At 36.0% G+C, this 24,942-nt stretch overlaps 1 protein-coding gene across 14 annotated transcripts in view; it reads right to left on the bottom strand.

The window, feature by feature from the left end:
* lrch3 (leucine-rich repeats and calponin homology (CH) domain containing 3) overlaps nucleotides 1-24,942 on the bottom strand; it is a 69,599-nt gene that overhangs the window by 38,309 nt on the left and 6,348 nt on the right. For all 14 annotated transcript variants that reach the window (XR_012394154.1, XR_012394150.1, XR_012394149.1 and 11 more), the window contains exons 2-3: nucleotides 6,485-6,629; nucleotides 2,923-3,049 (exon numbers count right to left, since the gene is read on the bottom strand). Coding sequence is in view for 8 of the 14 variants with exons in the window: in XM_073930158.1 (XP_073786259.1) it covers nucleotides 2,923-3,049; nucleotides 6,485-6,629 (272 nt within the window). In the remaining 6 variants the exon portion in view is untranslated. The remainder of the gene's footprint in view (nucleotides 1-2,922; nucleotides 3,050-6,484; nucleotides 6,630-24,942) is intronic.

Here is a 24,942-nt window from a genome sequence, read left to right on the forward strand (position 1 = left end):
ATGCTAAAGAAAGGTAGAAGGTATGAGGCTGTAGGGCGCCATTACCGAATAAATAAATGAAGATCAAATGGTTTTAATCTTTGGTTTTATTCTATAATACTGAACTAATTTGTCTATAAAAGTTTCAGTCCCACTTTATATTAAGTGTCCTTAAATACTATGTAGTTGCATCAAAAAATATATACAATGTACTTACTGTGTTCATAATGTATTTGAGAACACTTGTGGTGCTCTTAAATTGGGATAGGGGTTGGGTTATGCACAGGTTGGGTGGCATGGGTAGGTTTAAGGGTGGGTTAAAGTGTAAGGGATGGTCAGCAGTGTATTTACAAATGTAACTACAGAAGTTAATTACAGATGTAATTACATACAGGTATTAAATTAAGCATAAGTACACAATAAATACCTGTATTTACATAATAAGTACAATGTGACAAACTATTTGTTCCTGTGTAAGTACATATTAATTAAGGACACAATATAAAGTGGGACCAAAGTTTCAACTTTGAGAGTGTTTAAACAAGGAAAGTGTGAAAATGTTTATGCCTGTATGGAAAAAGTGTATAAAGTGTGTAGTGAGAGCTTTTACAGCCTTAAAACATCTATAATAACTAGGGATGTAACGGTATCAGAATTTCACGGTACGGTAATACCTCGGTATGAATGTCACGGTACGGTATTTATTGAACCATTTACAGGAAAAACAAAACTAATGAAAATACTCTAAAAAAGTGCCAAAAGTGTCAATGACATACAAATTAGCCATCTATCTGTAAGCTTTGAAACAGGAACTTCAATTTTAATAACAAAAAATTATTAAACCATGTAAAAAAAAATAAAGTTTCAATTAAGTATTGTTGAAAGTCATCACATTCAACATTTAATCACTTACTCAGTTACTTAGATAGAGATGGGTTTTGAAGGAAAATTATCATATAACTATAATCTGGTAAAAGCTGGTATCTCTGGGTATTTACAATGTCCCCTGCAACAGAAAAAAACCCTCTCATTTGGGACTGAGGATTCTGGGACAGAGATATGACTTGGCCCAGGTTGACAGCAGTGGGTAACGTTGTGCATTGTCTTTCCTCCACTTGAGAAGACAAACCATGAGTGAGATAGAGGTCTCTTTGCGGTAGTCCCCATGACTGCTATTAGTCGTATTCCCCAACTTGCAGGCATGTGCACACATAGGGCTCAAACTGTGCAGTGCACATGCCCTTTTTAGTCTTGGATAGAAAATGCCCTTCCAAAACGATCAAAAGTGCCCCCGCGACGCAACACAACCTCCGTCCAGCCCTTCAGTAGACAACACCGCTCTTGAGTATGCGCGCTCAACCCCCCCTCGGCGCTTTACAATACGCGCGCGACAACACAGCTGATATTCAGTACGCGCGCGGCGACAACACCCGCTTTAGGTTTGATCATTTCCATCTTTTTTTCATCTCCGCTACTAGCAGCACACTCCATTTCCGCATTACTGGATCTGTAGCGACAACAGACCGCAAAGGATTATGGCCACGCCTGGGCTGATGGGAAATGTAGTTTAAGCTACCTCCCGTTCGCTTTATTCGCCTGAGCAAATTTTCTCAGAAGACCTATAGTTTTACCGAGTCATGCGACTTCGGTAATATCGAAAAAAATTAATATTGCGGTATGACGGTATTTACAATACCGTTACATCCCTAATAATAACTGTAAAACATAAAGCTGATGGCTTCACGGATTTCGCCTATTGCAGGTTATTTTTAGAGCGAAACTCCAGCGATCAGTGCTGGGCAGTAGCATCGTTACACGTAGTGACGATACTAGCCTAACTACATTTCTCAGTAGCGTGGCGGAAGCGTTGCTACTTTCTAAATCAAATAGCTTTTCAGTAGCGAAGCTATTTTATTAGTCAAGTAGCGCAGTAGTGTCCACACAAGCTACATTTACCGATCGCGGATCAATACGTGACGACATCGACAATCACAGAGCTGTGAGGCCGGTGTCTAGCCGATGAAAGTAAATCCATATAATGCAGAGAATGATGATTTCTTCTTCCTGTTTTACGGTGTTCGACGACAAAGTTTTTGGTGCGTTTCTGCCACCACTGGTGAAACTTGCTTGATGGAAAGATGACTGAGGGAGAGGAGTTATTTCTGAAGCAGGATTACTTGACCATACCTTAAGTAGTACATGTTAAGATGCAATAATTTATTTTCTGATGCTGTGCTAAAAAATACTTATTCCAAAATGTTTTCCTTTACTATAAATGACTATAGTATTTTAAATGTGTAACACCTGCTTTTATTGGATTTTTAGTTGTAGCTGTTACATACTATAATGTGTTTCTGTTTAGTAAAGCATATTATTTACAGGAAATAACTGAACTGAACTATTCTGCCTCATATGATTCATTGACAGTTTTATTGATCATTAAGACATGATTGACTTCGATTTAAGTTGATTCAATTTAAAAATGAAAATTGTAAAAATAGCTAAGATGTAGCTAAGCTAATCTTGCCATGTAGCTTTTAGCTTAGCCTGCTACATTTCCCAGGGGGTAGCTTTTATGCTAAGCATTTATGTTTTAAGTTAAGCTACATTTTAAGTGGAGTAGCTAATAGCTTAGCTCACCACATTTTTCGAATAGCTTTCCCAACACTGCCAGCGATTAATGAGGGATCACTGTATTTAGACTAAAAACGAGAAAGCAAAGTAAGAAAAGCCTTTTTGCATTATGATATGATTATGATTTAATTTCTGCAACTGAATACTGTTACGACTATCCAGAAAACCATCAAATAGAGCTATTCAGACCATCTTGTGAAACTGTACTCATATCGCAATGTTTATCACAGAAAAAGAATCTCGCAATATCAGATTTTTCCAATATGTTGGAGCCCTAGTGCAGATGGACAGCAGAAATGCTCCACACACCAGTTCAGTGAGCTGTCTGAGTTTGCCCAGATCCTCCGGCAGAGACACCAGCTTGTTATTGCAGGCGATCAGCACTTTAAGAGGGAGCCGGCACAGGTGAGCAGGAAGAGTTGACAGCTGGTTACGACTGCAGAGAAAATAAGGAAAATGACAAATGTGAGTAGAGGAAATATGAAAATTATTAGTTTTCATGTGGAAAAACAATTGCAGCTGCTAAATAAATCTGACTGATTTCTTGTAAAGTATTTAAATAGGCAGTTCAACCCCTAAAATGAAAACTTAATCCCCATTTATTCAACCTTAACTGGTTGTAAACCTTTTAGTTTCTTTCTTCTGTTGAACACAAAATATGATATTTTAAAAAAAGCTGAAAACTTAACCATTGACTGGAAAAACAACTACTATGGAAGTCAATGGTTAGTGGTTTACAGCATTCTTCGCAATATCTTCTTTAGTGTTCAGCAGAAAAAAGAATGTAAAACAGGCTGGAGACAAGTAAAAGGTGAATAAATGATGACAGAGTATTAATTGAGGAGTGAACTATCGCAATAATATCATGTTAGCTTCATTGGCATGCATCTTCATACAAAATCAATTAACATAAATAACAAATACAATAGCCATTCAAACAAACAAACAAGTTATTTACATCCATTTTTTATTAATATATGATGAAAACTCTTTTTTCTAGCACAACTTTACTGAATAATTCTTTAAATGAATCCACTTCATAAAAAATGTTTTCAACAAACAAATGCAGGACAGTCCAATAAAATTTGTTTCTGAGGGATTACTCACATTGTTAAGAGTTTTAATCAGGCCCCCTAGTTTTTCACGTTTTTTTTTTTTTTTTTTGCGATAAAAATTACTGATTTTGTTGCAGTAATTCACAGAAATTTGCAAAAAAAAATTACACACACACACACACACACACACACATATATATATATATATATATATATATATATATATATATATATATATATATATATATATATGATATATATATATAGTATTTTAAGCCAAATTTTTTTCGATAGCCTGCAGAACAAACTATCTTCATACAATAACTTGCCTAATTACCCCTAACCTGCCTAGTTACCTATTTAAAAACTAGTTAAGTATTTAAATGTCACTTTAAGCTGAATAAAAGTGTCTTGAAAAATATCTAGTCAAATATTATTTACTGTCATCATGCCAAAGATAAAATAAATCAGTTATTAGAGATGAGTTACTAAAACTATTATGTTTAGAAATGTGTTGAATAAATCTTCTCTCTGTAAAACAGAAATTGGAAATAAATAAATAGGGGGGCTAATGGAAAAACAATAAGCTTAAAGGGGCTAATAATTTTGTACTTAAAATGAGTTTTAAAAAATTACAAACTGCTTTTATTCAAGCCAAAATAAAACAAATAAGACTTTCTCCAGAAGAAAAAACATTAGCAGACATACTGTGAAAATTTCCTTGCTCTGTTAAACATCATTTAGCAAATATTTAAAAAAGAAAAAAAATTTAAAGGCTAATAGTTCTGACTTCAACTGTGTATGCAACGTTTGGCTGATTAGAACATCAGAAATCTATCAGGAGTTCAAAAAAGACCTTTAATGTTGTCCAAATAAAGATCTTAGCAATGCATACATTTTTGCATGTTTTACTGTTGGGACTTACAAACTGTTTTCAAGGAAGAAGATTTTTACTGAATAAGCTAATCATTTCTGACATAAAAAAAACTTCTAGTTTTGAGTCATACTTTTCTATTGTTGAAAATTCCTACAAATACACCCATGCAACTTTCACATTTTATTTAAGTTAGTTGCATTATTTCTGTTTTTAGATTCGGTGACAGAATTACTGAAAATAAACCTGAAATGTATCATCTTCCAGGAAATGTCATGAGCTCTAAAAGTAATGACACCACACACATTTCTAAAACACTAAACAGTAGGTCATCATGTCTGAAACACAAACACTGCATGGCTGGAGATTGTTCAAATACCTAACCTTACATGTAAGCAGTGGTAATGTGATGTATTAATGAACACTTGCCAAGCACTAACTATATATATATATATTTATATATATATTTATATATATATATATATATATATATATATATATATATATATATATATATATATATATATATATATATATATATATATACATACATAACAGAGGTTGCGATAACAGAATATTTTCCATCATTGACAGATTTTTTTTCAGCAGTGAAGGAAAAATGGGCAGGTGATCCAGGTGATGACGGATTATGCTGAAGGCCATCTTTTTAATTTGTAGCTATCTGTAATTCCAGCTGATGGCGATTGCCCATATTAATTAGCAATTGTCTTGTTTTGTCGGCATCACGGAGGTGGGGTGCTTTGGAGCGCATTTGTGAGCACTACGACATGCAGAGGGGTGCAGCCGCGCGGTTGTTGCAGAAAGAGCGCGTGCTGATGAATTTTTCTCGGTGAAACGAGAGCTTGCAGGATCGGTAAATCCCACATTCAGAGAATCCTGCAAACTTCTTATCACTTTTAATTAAGGCAGTTAGGCCTACAGAACATCATCTGAAGTTATATTTTTAAGTTATGTTTTTATTTTAGTCTGAATTATATTTTGTAACATATTTTATTGTTTATATCTGCGTGTGTTTAGCACAAAAGGTCGAGTTTTAATTCAATCTTCTGTCAGTGCGAAAAAAAAAAACCATACAATTGTTGAACAATTAATTAGAGTTAAAGTTTGTTCATATTTAGAATAAAATAAATTAATAATTTAGCCTATATGCTCATCATGCAAGTTCAAGATTAAAATATGAATGAAAAAAGCGATAAAAAAAAAATGCAAATTAAATGATGGGCAGTAATACGTTCTAACAGAACTTTTACAACCCTCTCCGTCTAAATGACGGACAAAAAAAAAAGTCTAATGCGACCTATATATATATGTATATATACACCCCAAATAACCACAGATTATAGCTGCGTCCCAAATCGCATACTTATGCACTATCCTACGCCATTTTGTAGTATAAATAGTGTAAGTAGTTCACACTGAAAACTCTAAAAATAATAAGTGCACTTTAATTTCCCGGATGATGCACTCATTCAGCCGCTAAAATGAAGTGTGTAATGATGGACACTTCACGCACTCAACGACCGCAGGTTTGCTTACGTAGCGGAAGAGGCGGAGCTATCGGACGCACATGTTGAATAACTTTATTTATTTTGGATGGTGAGAACAAAATTCTTCTACGAGAGTGATTATAGCGCCTCCCGATGGTGAATGCGGCAACACTCACGGCAGGTAATATTTGATAATTCGGTCGTTTATTTCACTGATTTGGCGACCGTCAAACGTCATCAGGGAAACGGTTTGAATTTCCGCTTAGTAAAAAAACATTAGTGTGCCATTTGGGACGCCACTACATACATGTACTATCCTGTTGAGTGTGTAAGTGCATAAGTACATAGTGCATGAGTGCATAGTGTATAGTGTGCCATTTGGGACGCAGCTTATGTTGTGTAGTGTTCTGTTCTGAATGTTATGTTTGTATGACCTGAGGTTCAGGTAGGTGAGCGACTGCAGGTTGATCAGACTTTCTGGTAGTGAACGCAGACAGTTCTGGTACAGGTTCAGATTCTCCAGCGACACGAACATGCAAACCTCCACTGGCAGCTCCGTCAACCTGTTTCGAGACAGATCTGAGAAGAGATGGAAAACAGATAAAAGAGAGAGAAAGTGACAGAGAGAAAGAGAGATGGAGAAAAAGACAATGAGAAACGCATGTCTGGCAGGAGAGACGTGCTGCACACCTGTGTTTAGTTTCACTCATGTAAAAGTGTGTTTGATGTGCACAGTATCAGAAAACCCTCTAGATCAGAATTAGACAAAATACTGGTTATAGACTTTAAAGGGTAAGAACTAGAAGCTCGAAGGGATAATCATTTTTGCGAAAATAAAATATTACATTAAATAAACAAATTCTGTCGTCATTTACTATCTTTGAATATTGGTGAGCTAATGTATTTGACATTAACTAAATCATACCATTTCAACATACTGTAAAAAATGAGCTCTGTCACTTTAAGAGTCAAACTCTGACTGTACTGAACTCTTCATTTATTTGCCCTCTATCTGCTATGTGCCCTTATTTATAGTGTAGTATTTTTCTCTTCAATTTTACTGAAACTATTTGCATTTATTTGTATATTTACATTCCTCTTGTGGTGTTTTTGCTATCTGTAAGCACCAATTGTGTCTGAGACTGACATAATTTTGATTCTCTGTATGTCTGTACATGCAGCAGAGTTGACAATCGAGCTGATATTGACCATGCTGTTACCTTGGTACCAACAGAAATACAAGTAACTCTTGATATTTGCAGGAACACACAGACTTCACCATAGAGGACACACGCACGCGCACAAATACATTTGTTTTTGTGAAAAGTGGGGACATTACATAGGTTTCCATTCATTTTATGCTGTCCAAACCATATATCGTATTGCCCTCACCCCACCCCTAAACCCAACCATCACAGGAGACTGCCTTACTCTGATTAAACACATCCTGTGGGATTTATAAGCATTTTGACAAATGAGGACGTCACTAATGTCCTCATATTTCACCTCCTTTTTGTAATACCCGTGTCATTATACAGATTTGTGTGTCTCTCACACACACACACACACACACACACACACACGTAAGACCCCATGACCACCAAAAATAGCTGGCAGACTAAGAACAAGATAAGTGTTGATTTTTCAGTTCTGGCTTATATGAAAGAGGCCAGTATCCTCAGTGCAGCTCAACACTCGCTTCAACATCACACCACATTCAGAGCCTAATAATAGCAGAGCGACATCATAGAGGCATCAGATGCTAAAGATTTCACTGAAAACTCAGACAACTCAGCAGCTGTGATTATTTGAGTGCGTGTTTGTATTTTAGCTATACGGCAGGTTTGTTATAGCTGGTTTGGTTATTACTAATCAGGTTTCATATTAATTATTAATACCAAAAGACTGACAGCTAAAAGTGACAAAGTTACATTTTTTGCCATTTTAACTCACTATAATCTGACCGGTCTGGAGGTCTGGGGCCTCATGTACAAAGACTTGCATTGAATTCATACTAAAACATTGCGTACGCACAAAGCTGTAAATGTGTGTACGCAGTAAAAAAATCAGATGTATGAAACGCTGCATACGCAGAATCCCACGCATATTCTCTTTGTACATCCAATTTAATGTAAAGCTGAGCGCACATGCACGATTGCAAACCCCCTCCATGCCTCCTCCCCCTGATAAATATGGTAATGAATCTACTTTGGCAAAACCAAACGAAAAAGCAGTGGCAAAAGCAAGCTAGTAGAGAAACTTCACAGAATGTGAATTGGAGGTGCTCCTATCGGAGGTAGACCGGAGAAAAACTGTGTTATTTGCAAGTTTGTTCTCCGAAATTAATAACAAAAGAAAAAAATATCGTCTGAACATCGCACTGTGAGTGAATTAAAAAAGATTTGGTCCGATTTAAAGGTCCAGGTTAAGAGGAGAACAGCGGCGCAACGTCAAAGTGTGGACCGAACAGGCAGGGGCACAGAGGATGCTGAACTAACACCCTTTGAGGAGAGAGTTGCCTTAATTGTGGGTGACACTTTACTGTCTGGAGTAGTATCGGTGTCTGTGGGAGACACAGATGTATTAGAGGCACACTTGTTAGGGCGGTATAGCAGCACCACTCCGGTCTTACCAGGGCAGCGACACCAGCATTTCAGCGGCTCAATTGCCCACTCTACAACTGAGCGCGTGCGAAAATGGGAATCATTGTATCTGCGCTCTTGGTCAGTTTGTGGGTAGTTGAGGGGAGTTAACAGCCACGTCTTTAATGTGTAACCGCAGTCTCCTGATATGCAGTTACTTAATTACTCTCAATAAAAAATTATAATAAAAAAACTGAGCTGGAATAATATCTTTAAATACATCACTCACCAAGAAGCCACACATTGCACACCCTGCCACCTTGGAGCCTTCGGATTCGACCATTGACAATGTCCTCTAACAAGGCCAACACTGCCATTGCCATAGAGTAAGGGTTGTATACATTTGCAAATGCTTTTATATGTTCTAAATAACATAATTGGTTTTAAAAAAATTGTAATTTAACCCATTTTATCAATTATAAATTTATAGCAATGTTTTTCAAATGATGCGATACTTTGTAGTGTGCAGTTTAACATAATTGCCTCTAGGAGTCGCCAATAGAAAAAAACAGACACACACAAGAAATACACATACGCTAGACATGAAGTTGACATGAACCAACGCTCAATCACGTTAATTTCATCTTAAGTCAATCCAAACGCAAGCGTGAAACCTGGTATACGCAAAGTTTTTGTTGATACTAGTGGCCCCTGATGTTTTTTATTGCACATAATCAATGTTATCAGTGCTTTATGCTCAGAGTCGATCTGTACTGTATATATGCTGTTTGTCAGTGTCGTGTGGATGTACTGATGGCTTTCCAATCCACACTGGATCTATATTTGCAACTCAGCTAAAAGTGACAAAGTTACATTTTTCTTTGGCATTTTAACTCACTGTTATCGGTCTGGATGAGTGCTTTTTTTGCACATAATCAATGTAATCAGTGTTTTATGCTCATCGAGTCAATCTGTAGCTTGTTTATGTTGTTTGTCAGTGTCGTGTGGATGTACTGATGGCTTTCCAATCCACACTGGATCTATATTTGTAACTGCAGCTGTGCAGAGATCCGGGATGAAGAAGGCAGGAAGAGCTGCTGGCTCTGAAGTCAGCTTCCTACACAAGTGCTACCTAAAACTACAGCAAGACAATACACAGCTAAAGTCACAATTATTAGCCCTCTTCTAAATTTTTTATTCTTTTTCAAGTATTTCCCAAGTTATGTTAAGGAAATTTTCAAGGTATTTCTATTTCCTAAAATATTTTTTCTTCTGGGCTAAGTCTTATTTGTTTTATTTCGGCTAGAATAAACACAGTTTTCAATGTTTTAAGAAATATATTAGGGTCAATATTATTATCCCCCTTAAGCATTTTAGTTGGAGAACAAATAATAGGGATTATAATTGACCAGGAGCTGCAGTTCACAACATGAGATTTCTGGAGTCATTAAAGATTTTTAGCATAAATAATGGAGCAAAAGGTTTTTATTTGCATGTGATTTAAGGCCTGTGACAGTTTAAGCACATCAACGCCCCATTCACACAGGGCTTCAGCGTTAACGCTTGACTGAAGGCTTGTCTGAAGTTGGGGTTGACGCGATTGTCATAGCAGCGTCAGCCAATGAAATTCAGTCAGCAATAGGCCACTGTCTAGCAGGTGTATTTGAATATAGCAATCTGATTGGCTGTCGCTTCCATCTGCGTTTAAAAAGTTCAGCTAGTCCCAACTTCTACAGCGAGCAACGCCTCTAAAGCGGCGCTGACGGATCCACAATGCAGTTCGGCAACGACTGACGTCACCCATTCAAAGTGAACGGGAAGCGTTGACGCTGAAGCCCCGTGTGAATGGGGCGCAAGAGAGTTTAAATCATTCAGGCAGTAAGGAATTGTACCATTTGAATAAATACGACTTTTGAATAACTGTACTAGAATTCTTACCAAATAAATATTAAAGTCATCTAGTGAAACTGTTTTCATATCACAATATATAACACAAAAAAACTAAACTTACAACATCATGCAGCCCTATTGCAAAGTTTAAACCTAATAGATAAAAGCAATTGTGAATCAGTCTTTTTTAAAGTTTCATAACAATTATTCATTCTTTTTTTTTTTTTTTTGGGGCTCAGTCCTTTTATTAATCTAGGGTCGCCACAGCGGAATGAACCGCCAAATTATCCAGCATATGTTTAACATAGCGGATGCCTTTCCAGCTGCAACCCAACACCCATACACTCTCATTAACACTCATGCACTACGGCCAATTTAGCTTACCCAATTCACCTATAGCGCTTGTCTTTGTCTGTGAGGGAAACCGGAGCACCCTTAAGAAACCTACGCCAACAAGGGAGAACATGCAAACTCCATAGAGAAATGCCAACTGACCCAGCCGACGCTCAAACCAGCAACCTTCTTGCTGTGAGGCAACAGTGCTTCCCACTGTGCCATGCACCCCTGTCAAACAATTATATCCTATTTCAATAATTTCGTGTAATTTCGGCCATTAAATGTGCAGACATTTCAACCTGTTTTAAATCTTTTAGGCACAAAAAATATAACGTTTATAGATTTGACAGAGATTAATTATTAAATGCATTCATGTGAAGACTATACAGTGGTATTTTACATTTTATCTGTACCAAAACTCTCCAGAAAACAGCACTGTTTGTTTTATATGTATCTTTGCTCTATGGCAATTATCTGTGTTTGTACTGTAATTGATTTATTATATTTTATGCAGATGTGCTGCCTCATGAAATATAAAACGATGAATCCAAATAAAGCTATACAAGTCATGTAGTGAGATTCAATTCATGATCACATTATGCGTTACAGAAAAGCTAAACATAAATGTCAGTTTTTTCCAATACCATGCAACCCTACTAGGACTGCATGATAATGCAAAAAAAGTTACATTGTAATATTGAGTTTTTCAGCTATACACACATTATGTTTTTTTAGTGACGGATTTAACCATTTTACGGATCAGCCAAAAAGGGGAGGGGACAAAGTATTTTGCATTAAATAAATAAATTCCATTTATTACAAAAACAGCAATGCAAGACACTTTTGGTTTTAGCAAACAGAAGTTGAAACCTGCAATTAAATAAAAAAAATCAAATGAAGATATAATCAGCTGAATAAAAATAAATTGTAAAATATTCAGTACTGTGAAACATTCACTGTTAAGCAGGTCACACACCAGAAGTGCCGCTTGGCGACACGCAACGCAGCGCCATGCATTTTAGAATTCTACACACCGGCACCGCAAGTCGCCGGCTGTCCGTGGCGCCCAGCCACTACTCAGGACACTATTTACATTTCTGCTGCGCCACAGAGAGCCATCTGAATAGTTTAATTTTAAATAGCGTTCCAATGTGACCGTCTGGTGTGCGACTTTCAACGATCAACCGGCCGACGGCTCGCCTCCGAGTGGAGGGCTTTCCCGATGCAACCAGTTTGTCCGCTTAGCTCACAGCGTTGCGTCGGCGAAGCGGAGGTCCCGGAGGAGGAGCTGGCTGCGGGGACGACGAACGGGATCGAGTCCGGGGAACAGCGGTTCCAGAAATCAGGTAAGATGAAAAACGGAATCCGAAAAATAAGGGCGAGAACGCAGCGGGATCCGAAAACGCAGTCGAAATCGAAGACGAGGGCTTTTGCTTTTTTTTTTTCTGGACGGCTTTTGCAAACCGTTGCTTGGGTTTAGGGAAGGAGGAGGAGGAGGAGGAAGAGGAGGGGCGGCCGGGTCTGCCGATCCGGCAGCTTTTCGCGCGAGAACGGTGCGGGCGCGAACAGCGCGCGCTCCCGAGAGGCTCCCGAGACGCGAAAAAACGCGCACAGCGGCCTCTCGCGGATCCGCGAAAACAAAAAACGCTCGAATACGTGCCTCCCAGGACGTATCTCGTGGTCCGCAGAAACGTCCACGGGGCTACGTTTTCACAATGTGCCTGGGTTGTGGCATTGCCAATTATTCATATTCGCATATTTTTGCGGCCTGGTTGTCGCCACCTTTTGGTTAAATAATGTAATTGCTGCCTGCAACTTTCATTTTTGAGCGCATGATGGTAATTTTAATTTTTACCATAAACGTCAAGAGATTTATTTAAATTATAAACTATTATCCCAGTATTAATAAACATATGCAGATCACCATCATTTATAATTTATGTTGTGTGGTTGTTGAGATCTTGATCAATGTTTTACCGTGCAGCTTACAAAATGCATTAATGCAGACTAAACAAGTAGTGACAGAAAACACCTTTAATGAAAGCCACCACATCCCAAATAACCAACCACAACTTCTTCAGTCATCATTATATTTTACAGGAAGGCCTAAATGCTTTCATACATATCATTTGAATGGCGCAAGAGGCGATCTCTCTGTGATCTTTATAAATTTTGAATTAATCTACAATTTACAAGCTCCTGTTAAACAAAATCCATACTTGACATTAAAGATTTGCATACTGCAGACGTGCACATTGTGATAAACTAGCATAACAGTCTAGATTGAGGAAGAATCATGTAAAATATGCATCAAATTGAAAAACTATGATATAAAGCAGCTTATTATTAAATGCAAGGTGATTCAGCCACATTTTACAGATGCTCAATCATCCAAAACTCACAAATGCACATTGTTATTAACACCCATTAAACAAGCAAAATCAGATTATATTAGGTCTAAACAGGATCCAAACACTTGTCCATCTCTGTGATGCAATGAACCTTTTCAAAAAAACTAAAATGATGCTATAAATCATCTATCATTGCGCTTCATCAGTGCAAAGCCTGAGTGACACACATTTAAGTGTTTCTGGTTTATATTTCCTTCATGAATGTGGAGCAGCCGACTGACTCATGCGTAGCCTCTGTCAAATATAGACAGTAATATCCAGTTGACTTCACTTCCTCAATGCTTGTACACAACAGTCATCGGTTCTGGCTTGGAGGCGACAGAACAGCAGACAGACTCATTGTAATAATAATAATAATGCTCAATCCCACAATCCCTTGAAGGATTCCTGCTCCACAAAGCGCATTCATGTGACTTTTCAACAAAGAACACAGCAAAATGACACGTCAAAAACAAGACACTTACGCCCCATTCATACGGGGCGTGTCTGAAGTTGGGGCTGACGCGATCGTCATAGCAGCGTCAGCCAATGAAATTAGTCAGCAATAGGCCACTGTCTGAGCTGGTGTATTTGCATACAGCGATCTGATTGGCTGACGCTTCCATCGGCGCTTGAAAAGTTGAGCAAGTCCCAACTTCTACAGCGAGTAACATCTCTAAAGCGGCGCCGACGGATTCACAATGCAGTTCGGCAACGTCTGACGTCACCCATTCAAAGTGAATAGGAAGCGTTGAAGCTGGCGCCCCAAGAGTTAAAGTTTAAAAAAAAATGTTTGCAACACCTAATATAATGTAATGTCAGGTTATTAAAAAAATAAAAGAACAGAAGATAAAAATTAATTTGTACTATTGTTATTAGTTCTGGTAAATGTATGTATTTATTTATTTATTCATGATGTATTAATTTTTTAAATAGTATTAGTAACAGATTTTGTGTTACGATCATAATACAAGACATGTATTTGATGTTTAGAGATACTTTCACATGAGTTAAAGTAAAATAAAATATTTATAAAATAAAATAAATTTTTTGCAACACTAAATCTAATGTAAATGTTGATATTTATGAGGGAGGTGAGTCAGGTTAGGTCATTTAAAAAATTTAAAAATATAAGATCAAATTGATATGTACGATTTTTATTGTTTTAAATTCATTCATTCATTCATTAAAAACACAAAAGAGCAAATAAATAAGTGTTGTTATTAGTATTATGATCCTAATAAAAGACATTTATTAAAAAAATAAATTAAAAGAATTAAAATAGATTAAAAGAAACCGTTCTCAGCATGTTTTTTGGCAACATTCAATATAATGTACAAAGCCTTATTAATGTATTTGACCAAAATGTTATCACTGACTAGGCAAATCTTTGACTAAAAAGCTACAAAAAGTTAAAGCCACAACAAAAAAAACAACAACATGTAAATAATATGATAAATTTCCAGTCGATCTAGTGCATTACCCTTATAGAGTATTTAGTATGATAAGAAAATAACCCAATAATAAAAAGATCAATAGAATTTTCATATTAATATATATTATATGAAATTAAAACAAAACACAGAATAAATAATAAATTGTTGGTATTAGAAAGTCAGAGCCAAGTTATTTTTTTAAAACATAAAACATAAAATAAACCAAAATATATACAATGTGATGCATGTTTAATGCATGAAGTAAAACAGCAAAATATACTATATTCTATCTATCTATCTATCTATCTATCTATCTATCTATCTATCTATCTATCTATCTATCTATCTATCTATCTATCTATCTATCTATCTATCTATCTATCTATCTATCTATCTATCTATCTATCAATCTATCTATCTATCTATCTATAAAGTAATTCAAGTAATATGCTAAAATTAGCTTGAACTTGAAAGCCAATTATGAGTAGTTCAGTTATGCCAATTAAAATCATAGATTACTTGCTTTTTATTATTTGGATAACTTGTTGTTAATAATAATAATAATAATAATAATAATAATAATAATAATAATAATAATAATAATAATAATATTGTTATTAAATCAGGTCACGAGAGAAAAAGAATGAACCAACCAACTAGCCTTTTCATCAGATCAACTAAACCAGGGATGTCAAACTCAATTCCTGGAGGGCCGAAGCCCTGCACAGTTTAGTTCCAACCCTGCTCCAACACACTTACCTGTAGGTTTCAAACAAGCCTGCAGGACTCAATTAGTTTGATCAGGTGTGTTTAATTAGGGTTGGAACTAAACTGTGCAGAGCTGCGGCCCTTTTGTAACTAAGTTTGACACCTGTGAACTAAACACATGTATTAAAATTGTGACATTTGCAGCATACCGGTGTGTGATAATTGGTGGTTCATTACTCTTTGGTGACAGAGAATAATGAATGAATAATGTTTAACAATATGTTAAAAGTCATTTTAAAAACATGCTTTTCTACACACCATGGTTATTTTACAATAATAAAACCTTGGTTACTTAATTTTCATCAGGATAAACGCATCAAGTCACCAAAAATGCATGCAAAAAAAAAACTTTGGAAACTTTAGAAAACTGAAGTCTTGAGCAGGTCTGTGTGTGTCCGTCTCAGTGATGTGTTTGAGAAGTGAACGCAGAAGAAAGCGCTCATCAAGAGTTGTGCTGTGGTGAACTTCACATGTCTGCTTATATAAGGCCAAGAGCTTCAGTTCGAAAACAAAGCATGGCGTGGGAAAGTAGGTAATCGCGATGTCTCCAACATTTCCAGTGCTACAATTGCAAATAAACTGACATGACCACAGCACTCTGAGGGGGACTGTGTTTCTCAGACATTTCACAAAGTATCAGTCCACATACGTTCATTTCAAAGTAAAACAACTATTGCATACAATATTCATACAGAAACAAGCTCAAGAGTTAATTTCTTTACGACAATATTTGCAAGACAATAATGTGCATTTTGCCTGCAAGCGATCATTCAAAACCATAACATGTAGAGAGTATTAAAAGTATATTTTCACGCATATACTGACTTTTAATTTACTGACTATTCATATTCGATTCAACAGTAAACAATTGGATTAATTAAAAATAAATAAATGAACATGTTTTATGTTAAGATCGCTTTTTGTAACAAATTCTCAAATTTAAAGCAAACCTTTATTTTGACTCAATTTTTCCCATGTTTACCATTGTTGAGAGGATCTACACTTACCATATAAAGCGGCTTTGATACAATCTCTGTATAACTTAAAGCTCTATAGTAAAAAAGGAACTTGACTTGAGTATATGTTTGTTCTGAAACCTGTCTCGTTTGCCCAGTTAGTGCGGTTCGCTTATGTGAAACCCACAATTGGATCCGGGTCAAATGAATCGCTCCGAGACCGCCTGAATGAAGTGGTCTCGGCTCGACTGGAACTAACTCTGGAGTGGATTGATTGTAGTGAGATAGCAAAACGATTCAACGAACCAAGCTATATCACGATGTATTATGGTTATATTATAGCCACTTACGGCTATATGAAGAGAGAATTATGAGTAGGACGGGATGTCATTCCAACTTGTAAATGTGCTTTTCATGTCAAAAATACAAAGTGTTAATGTAAATGTTTATCTGTTAGGAAAATTGATCGAAATTACCATCTAATAATTTTTCCATATTTTAATCTTACACAATTTTGCATTAGGCCTATTATTATGTTCATTTCTGCACAGACACCTTGAAAGAGAGATCAGCATTGACTTCATGATCTGATGCAGTCTCTGTTCAGCTGTTATTAAGTCTATGAGACATAATTCTAGCCAATGTTTTGTACAAAACTTTATGAAATGAGGCTGTATGAGAAAGTCTTACCTCTCTGATTTATTTTTGGTGACAATGGGTGTCTAAATAAAAGTACACCTTTTCAATTATGTCTTCTTGCTCAACATCAAAAAATAAAATAATGATGTGACAGCTGAGCAGACTCTGAAAATAAACCCTGGCCTGAAACTCTGAACAACGTGAAGAGAGTTTACTTGCACATGACTTGTTTGTACTATTTTGGTCTGTTTAGAAACTTTGCCGTGTGAAAGCAAACCACAACAAAAATAACCATTGTAACAATTTTAATCGATTGTTTTGTTCCGAAACAGGGGTCTACAAGACTCGGTATGGCATAAGCCAATAAAAAAAAACAATATTATTTATTTTTTGCATGTGCTGGGCGTCACGGTGGCTCAGTGGGTAGCACAATCACCACACAGCAAGAAGGTCGCTGGTTCAAGCACCGGCTAAGTCAGTTGGCATTTCTGTGTGGAGTTTGCATGTTCTCCCCGTGTTGGCGTGGGTTTCCTAAGGGTGCCCTGGTTTCATCCATAGTCCAAACACATGCAGGGCTCGAAATTGCGACTGTTTTAGTCGCATATGCGCCCTAAATCTCATCTATGCGACCTCAAAAATAGATTTGGGAGCATTTGTGCGAGTGCATAAAATTTTTGTCATGCGACCAGTTATTACTGCAAAATGTTCACGCAGAATGCATCTTTGCACCAAACAAAACGCCAAACGCAGCGCTCAGGAATGGTTTAAAACAGTCGGCATATCAACTTGCTGCAGTAAACAAACCCTACAACGCTTGCCCTGATTTAAAGTCTTCTGATTGGTCACTCCTCTAGAACAGAACACGAATGGATTGGTTAATATCAGCTGTCAACCACTCAATTCAGATGACAGGGAGCAACAGCCACAAAAATGTAAAGGTCTGGATACGAGATAACGAAAATAACACTGACAGATGTTTTTTTTTTAGAAAAGTTACAAATAATGGCACAACTTATTAGTGTTCTTGTGGAGTTTTAATGTTATTTAATCCTTCATTTAATCGTCACTATGGTGTCAGTCATGCACCTTTCACAGTGCTTGTTTTCCCAAAAGCACATGCATTCACTAAGATTAAAGTAATATTGCAACTCATGAAAGGACATTTATTGCTATTAAGATGGGTATGCAAATAATAAGTTATAATATCATCTGTGCATCTATCGTTATCTCAGTATCGTTCATCTCATTTAAGCGTGCAGGAGCGGAGAGTTCATGCAGATTTTTGTTTTGTTTGTTAGGTTTGATTAGTGTTGCTTTCAAATGCGATAAATCTGTTAATATAAAACTTGTAGTAATGGTGCGCATAATTGGTGAGTGCAACTGAATTTTAGCTGGTGCGCCTATATTTTTGAAGTTAGGAGCACCGGTGCTAACAAAGAAAAAGGTTAATTTCAAGCAATAACATGCAATATAGGTGAATTGAATAAGCTAAATTGTCCGTAGTGTATGTGTGTGTAATATGGTGTTGGGTTGCAGCTGAAAGGGCATCCGCTATGTAAAACATATGCTGGATAAGTTGGTGATTCAATCTGTTGTGATGACCTATGATTAATAAAGGGATTGAGCCGAAAAGAAAACGAATGAATGAATCTTGTGTGCTACATTTTGTATTGTAAAAATGTTCTGTGACATGACATTCTGCGGTCTTACACATTCAACTTGTTTTTATAAATGGTTTCCATTATTTGATTACATCAGTATTTTGTGCTTAATTAAACATAGACCTTTATCATCATAATCAACTAGTATTATAGATTAAAACATATTACATAATAATAACTTTATTAACAACAACATAGTTCAATAAAATATATCCAAAATAAACAAATAAAGACAAAAATGTACATTTAAAACATAATGGGCCCTATCATACACCCGGCGCAGTGTGGTGCAAGGTGCGGTGCAATAGTCTTTTTGTAGTTTCAGCTTGGCGCAATAGTCGTTTTGAGGCATTGCGCTACGCTGTTTAAATAGCAAATGCATTAGCGCTCATATGTGCGCCCATAGGCGTTCTGGTGTAAAAAGGAAGGTGTTCTGAGGTGCACGGCTGGCGCGTTGCTATTTTGCGAAACTATAATAGATTTTTCATTAGACCAAAACTAACCCGGTCTAAACTCCGGCGCAAAGTTGCACCTCGCTTACGCACTGCTTAATACACACAAGAGAGCAATAGGCAAATATCTTTACATATTAAAAAAATTAAATATTAAGGATATATATATAGGATATAATAAGAATAGATATAGAATATAAATATAAAGGATTAAAATATTACAAAACATATTATTTTCTAGCCTACATAAATATGAAAAATCACTGCTTTGATGTCTTCTTCATCTCGGGAGGCTTTTTCAGTTCATTCATAACAATTTGCTTTTGTATAATGTTATTATTATTAGCAGTATTATTTATTATATCCATATTTATATTTGTTTTATTAAAAACAAGCTTAGATTTGCCCAACTGTCAGGTTTTACCATATGGGGCACAGCATGTGTTTTAGGATATAACTCAGGTTTTTGAGCACATTTTTATTATTATTGTTCATTTATTCGTTTGCTGGAAATTAGAACTGACTATTTTAACAAACGAAATTAATTATTTATAGACTAATTGATGTCTGTGCGTAAAGGTTTCCCTATCCAAGAGCGAAAGTGAAAGTAGATCCATTATCTCTCATTGTCACGCAGTAGATGCTCTGTTTAACAGTTTTCTGTTAAAAAAACTATAAACTGTTTGCTAATCTTTTCCACTTAGACTTACTTTGCGTCCTGTAAATAGGGAATGTGCTTATGGCGCGACGCAGCTGGGTCTTAAAGGGAATGTGAGATGAGACTCTGATTGGTTTATTCTCAAAACACACCTATAACTCATTAAGAAAATAAACTCAACCCTTTTAGACCATGTGCCACGGCGCAAAGCAGATTTTCCCGTCCTTAAATTAGCAAAAACGCGTTCTGACACGCCCTGAAAGCGTTTGCACCCTGCGTTTTGCGCTCTGCGCATGGACCATCAAAATAGAGCCCTAAAGATTTTTTCAGTAAATTTTTAATAAATAATTTATCCAGCATATGTTTTACGGAGCGGATGCCTTTCCAGCCGCAACCCAGTACTGAGAAACACCCAAACACACTTATTCACAAACACACTAATACACTACGGACAATTTAGTTCATTCAATTCACCGATAGAGCATGTGTTTGGACTGTGGGGGAAACTGGAGCACCCGGAGAAACCTACGCTAACACGGACAGCACACGCACAAAACTCCACACAGAAACGCCAACTGACCAAGCCGGAACTCAAACCAGTGACCTTCTAACCACTGAGTCACAGTGCCACCTTGATGAATAACCTAAAAATCCTGTCTAGACAACTTTAAAAATATCACATTCTAACAAAAACATGCTTTATGGTAAGAGAGACTTGACAGTGGTTTCACATTGATGGTAAAACATCATTATTCAAATAAATCCAAGTGTTCTTGAGTCTTCTGAAGACAATGCTTCTTAGCAGGAGAGCAGTTCATTTGGCACAGTTCACACAGCACAACAGCCAAAGCAATCTGACTGGAGAATATCTGAGGTCAAATATCACGTCAAGTCAGCAGAGATGCACAAACACTCTGAACAAAAGCTCCTTCACGATGAATTATTCAACACGATCATGATCAATGAAGCATATTAAGGATACACTGCAGGTGGAGCAGTGCAGACTTCTTATTCATACATCTCGAGAACCAACTCATGCGTAAAGAAATGTTTACACTACCAGAAAAACCTGTTACTTGGTTAGCTGCAAGTTATTTACCATTTATAGAGATAACTGTTTCTGTTGCTGTCGTTTCTGGTTAAAGTGCCCTTAATTAGGCCTGTCACAATAGTCAATATTTGAACTTATTGCACACAACACATGGACATGACCTCAATCATTTTTGTTAAAGCAATATATATCGCCCATACATAAAATTAATTCTAGCAGCATTTTAGCAGATTTCAGCAACATCTCAATGTCTATGGAAGTGTCAGTATAGTTAAAAAGCACTGTAGTATTTACTTTAAATAAGTATATTTTCACGTGAGTGTTTGACAAATGAAAATAGATCTAGCAGATATCGCAGGCTCTGTTAAACTCTTTACTTTTAAACTGTTTACTCTTTACCTTGCACACTGTACAAAAAATAAATAAATAAATAAAAAATATCGTCATTTGTTCAGCACACTGGACTTTTTCTGTCATATATACTAAGAATTGTGAATAACAATTGATCTACATAAAAATATGTTATGTCATCAATATTTGCTAAAATGTTGCGTCTACATGTTTAACAGTTTACTAAACAAACATTTTTGTGTTTAACAGGAATGTTGATATTTAAATAATTAAACATTATTTGTGGAGTATTTGGAGCTCAAACTTCATATACACACTCGGGACATGAGAGACTTTATAGCTCTTGTAAAAGGGGGCATAATAGGACCCCTTTAATGAAGTAAAATGGTCACACTTTACAATAAGTTTCATTAGTTAATGTTAATTAATGCATTTATTAACATGAGCAAACAATGAACAATATTTACTACAGTATTTATTCATGTTAGTAAACGTTAGTTAATGAAAATACAGTAGTTCATTGTTAGTTCATGTTAACTCACGGTGCATTAATTAATGTTAACAAGCATGGACTTGAATGTTAATAATGCATCAGTAAATGTTCAATTATGATTAATAAATGCTGTACATGTGTTGTTCATGATTTGTTCATGTGAGTAAATGCATTAACTAATGAACCTTATTGTAAAGTGTTACCAGTAAAATTAAAAGTTTAAATATTAAATAAATAACTATTTGTGGTATTTTGAAGTTAAAGTGCCCACAAGATAATTTTGTGCAATAAATCATAATATATTTAATACAGAGTTTAGCCTACTATTGAATTAAGGGGGTAGAGGTTTGAGTTTTTGGTGAACTAACTTATTAAGAACCTGGAAATATGCAGTAAATACATCAAACTGCAGGCCATTGCAAATTCAATTTCACAATTAAATAAACAAGTGTAATTAACCAAAAGTAAAAAATCTAAAATGCCATAATTGATAAACAACTCAATCAGAATCTCAAGCCAATGTTAGACTGCTATTATCACCCTAGAATGACCCTGCTAAAAAAAAGACTATCTGGCAGAAACAAAGCTGTGGCGCTCACAATCTGTCATTTGCAAACCATAACAAACTCACTGCAAAGCAATACAACTATTTTAGGGATTACAGAAGCAAAAACCTTCCATGCTTTATTTTTTCCATTCATTCCTATGGTCTACATTTTTTCAGCTTTAAATGAGATCGAATTCAGAGATTTGTTCGTGGAGCCCAGCATGCACTGCACAGACGATCAATATTGACACAGACAAGAGACACCATGTGTGCTCAGGATCAGAGCTGTAGTCCTGAGCGACGATGACCACTTCCTATTTTCAGACAGTGCAACACAATACTATCCTGCTACCCAGAGAAACACCTACTATAGGCTTTATTAAATATAAGAAGAGGTAATAGCGACCCTTGCATTAAACATAAGAAAAAATATAGATGCTATTGCAAAATTAGGCACAACATTAGCTCCTTTAGACAGCCAAAATATATATTTTTCAGAAACTGAAGTTTTTCCATAGTCATTTTCTCTTTACAATGCACTCTCAGAAATAAAGGTATGTGAGCTGTAACTGGGGTGGTGCCTTTTCAAAAGGTACAAATTAGTATTAATAATATAAATTATAGGGGTGTAACGATACACTCAACTCACGATACGATGTGTATCACGATATAATGTTCACGATTCGATATGTATCACGATATTTGGAATAAAAAATTTTAATTAAACTAAAATGCAAATTTTACCAAGTAAACTATTTTTTTATGTATTTCTTTTGTATCAACTTGTTAAACTGAACCTTCTTTAAGAAAATAAATTAAACAGGCCTGTCTCTGGAAAATAAAACAATTTAAAAACTTCTTAAAAATATTATTGAAATGACAGAGACAAAATTAAGGAACAATTTAAGTAAAGGTGCAAAAAAAAAAAAAAAAGCTTTCTATTCAATTGAATTTAACAGTAAGAGCTTAAGGCTTTGCTTGGTCACTTGCGTTTTTTTGTGTGTGCAAAAAAAATCCACATTTCCAGGTATTTAATTCATATTTAATTAAATTCATTTAGAGATATCTCTAATTACAATTGTGACTAGTCAAAACTCATTTAGAGATATCTGCAAATATTTTTCAATGGAAGTCAATGGAGGAATATGACTAGTCATAATATATTTGCAGATATCTCCAATCTGATTTCGTACTAGTACAATTGTAATTGCAGATATCTCTAATTGTCATTCTGACTAGTCGAATTATAATTATGACTAGTCAAAATATAATTAGAGATATCTCTAAATATATTTATGGAGTCAGAACAAAGGTTTAAATGCTAAAACGGCTTGCCATACGCGCGCGTCTATCATAGTCCGTCCTCTGTAGTAACAGCTCTCGGTCAGCTCACGTCATGTGTGATTTTGCGGCGGGAACATTATATGAAGACAGAATGATATTTTAGGCTGAATTGTACCCTATAAATACAGTATGTGACTCTTTCAACACCATTAGGAGGTATCACTGTCGCTGTGCAAAGTATGTAAATCACTGTGAAGACTTTTAAACTTAGGATGTTTGACCCAGTATGCGTGTCAAAAAGCGGACGAGTCTAAAGCAATGACTGTACAACCGAAATGTTGCCAGACGTCTGATTTTGAGAGGATGGGCCATCCTCTATTTCAACTCCACTCATCTTGGTCTGCTAACATTACTGCTGCTGCAATCTGAACTCACGTGTGACAGCAGGTGGAACGTAGCTCACGTGCAAACAGCTCAACTAATAAGAGAAAACGGACGTCATATCGTAATCAAATCGTCATAACGCCACGATGCATATTGTGACATTTTTGTATCGCAATAAATCGTACAACGTTAAATCGTTACACCCCTAATAAATTAATAATAATAATTAGCATATTAATAAATAAAAGATACATATTAGTACCTAAAAAGTACAAAAATGTTCCTCTTGAATTTTTAAGGTATATTGCGAGGGCTTAAAGGGAGCAGTGGGAGTAATGTCGAGCGGAAAAAAAAGAAAAAGACAGCTGCGAAACATAACCAGCTTTGTCTTTTTGTAGGAAACACACTTTAGATCTTTTTTAGGGAAAGATGTTTTTGAGTTATTGCCGCTATAACTGAATGTGCCAGGAATATAGAAAACAAAACCAACTTAACCGCGCTCATTTCTGGCGCCCCACTGAATGTACAGCGCCCTTAGTACTAGCCTACGCCACGGGCTGGCCCTGAGTATTGTAAATACCGGCGCTCACGACAGAGCGCATAGGAGATAAATGACGTCAGAACATAACCGGTTATGATTGTTACTGAACCGATACAGAATTGTCCGCGTCTGCATCGCGGTGCACCGAAAAAACAATTAATTTTGACACCCCTAATATATATATATATATATATATATATATATACACACACACACACACACACAACTGAATTGCATTTTAGTGGCTGTCTTGTCTTCTGTATATCATAGTAAAAAAGTATGTCAGACGATATTATTTTGTTTAAAGTATTTTTGTAAGGAACACTGAATTAGCCAACACTTTTATTGTTTTAATGCTTGAAAACCTCTTTTTGTCCTTGACCCATTAACAAGAATAGGTTTTATTCTTCATACTTTGGACACGTGACTGATTGAGTAGGTTTTATATTATTCTCTCACACTGGCAAGTGTAA

Source organism: Danio rerio, chromosome 18 (assembly GCF_049306965.1).
Source record: "Danio rerio strain Tuebingen ecotype United States chromosome 18, GRCz12tu, whole genome shotgun sequence".
Lineage (NCBI taxonomy): Eukaryota > Metazoa > Chordata > Actinopteri > Cypriniformes > Danionidae > Danio > Danio rerio.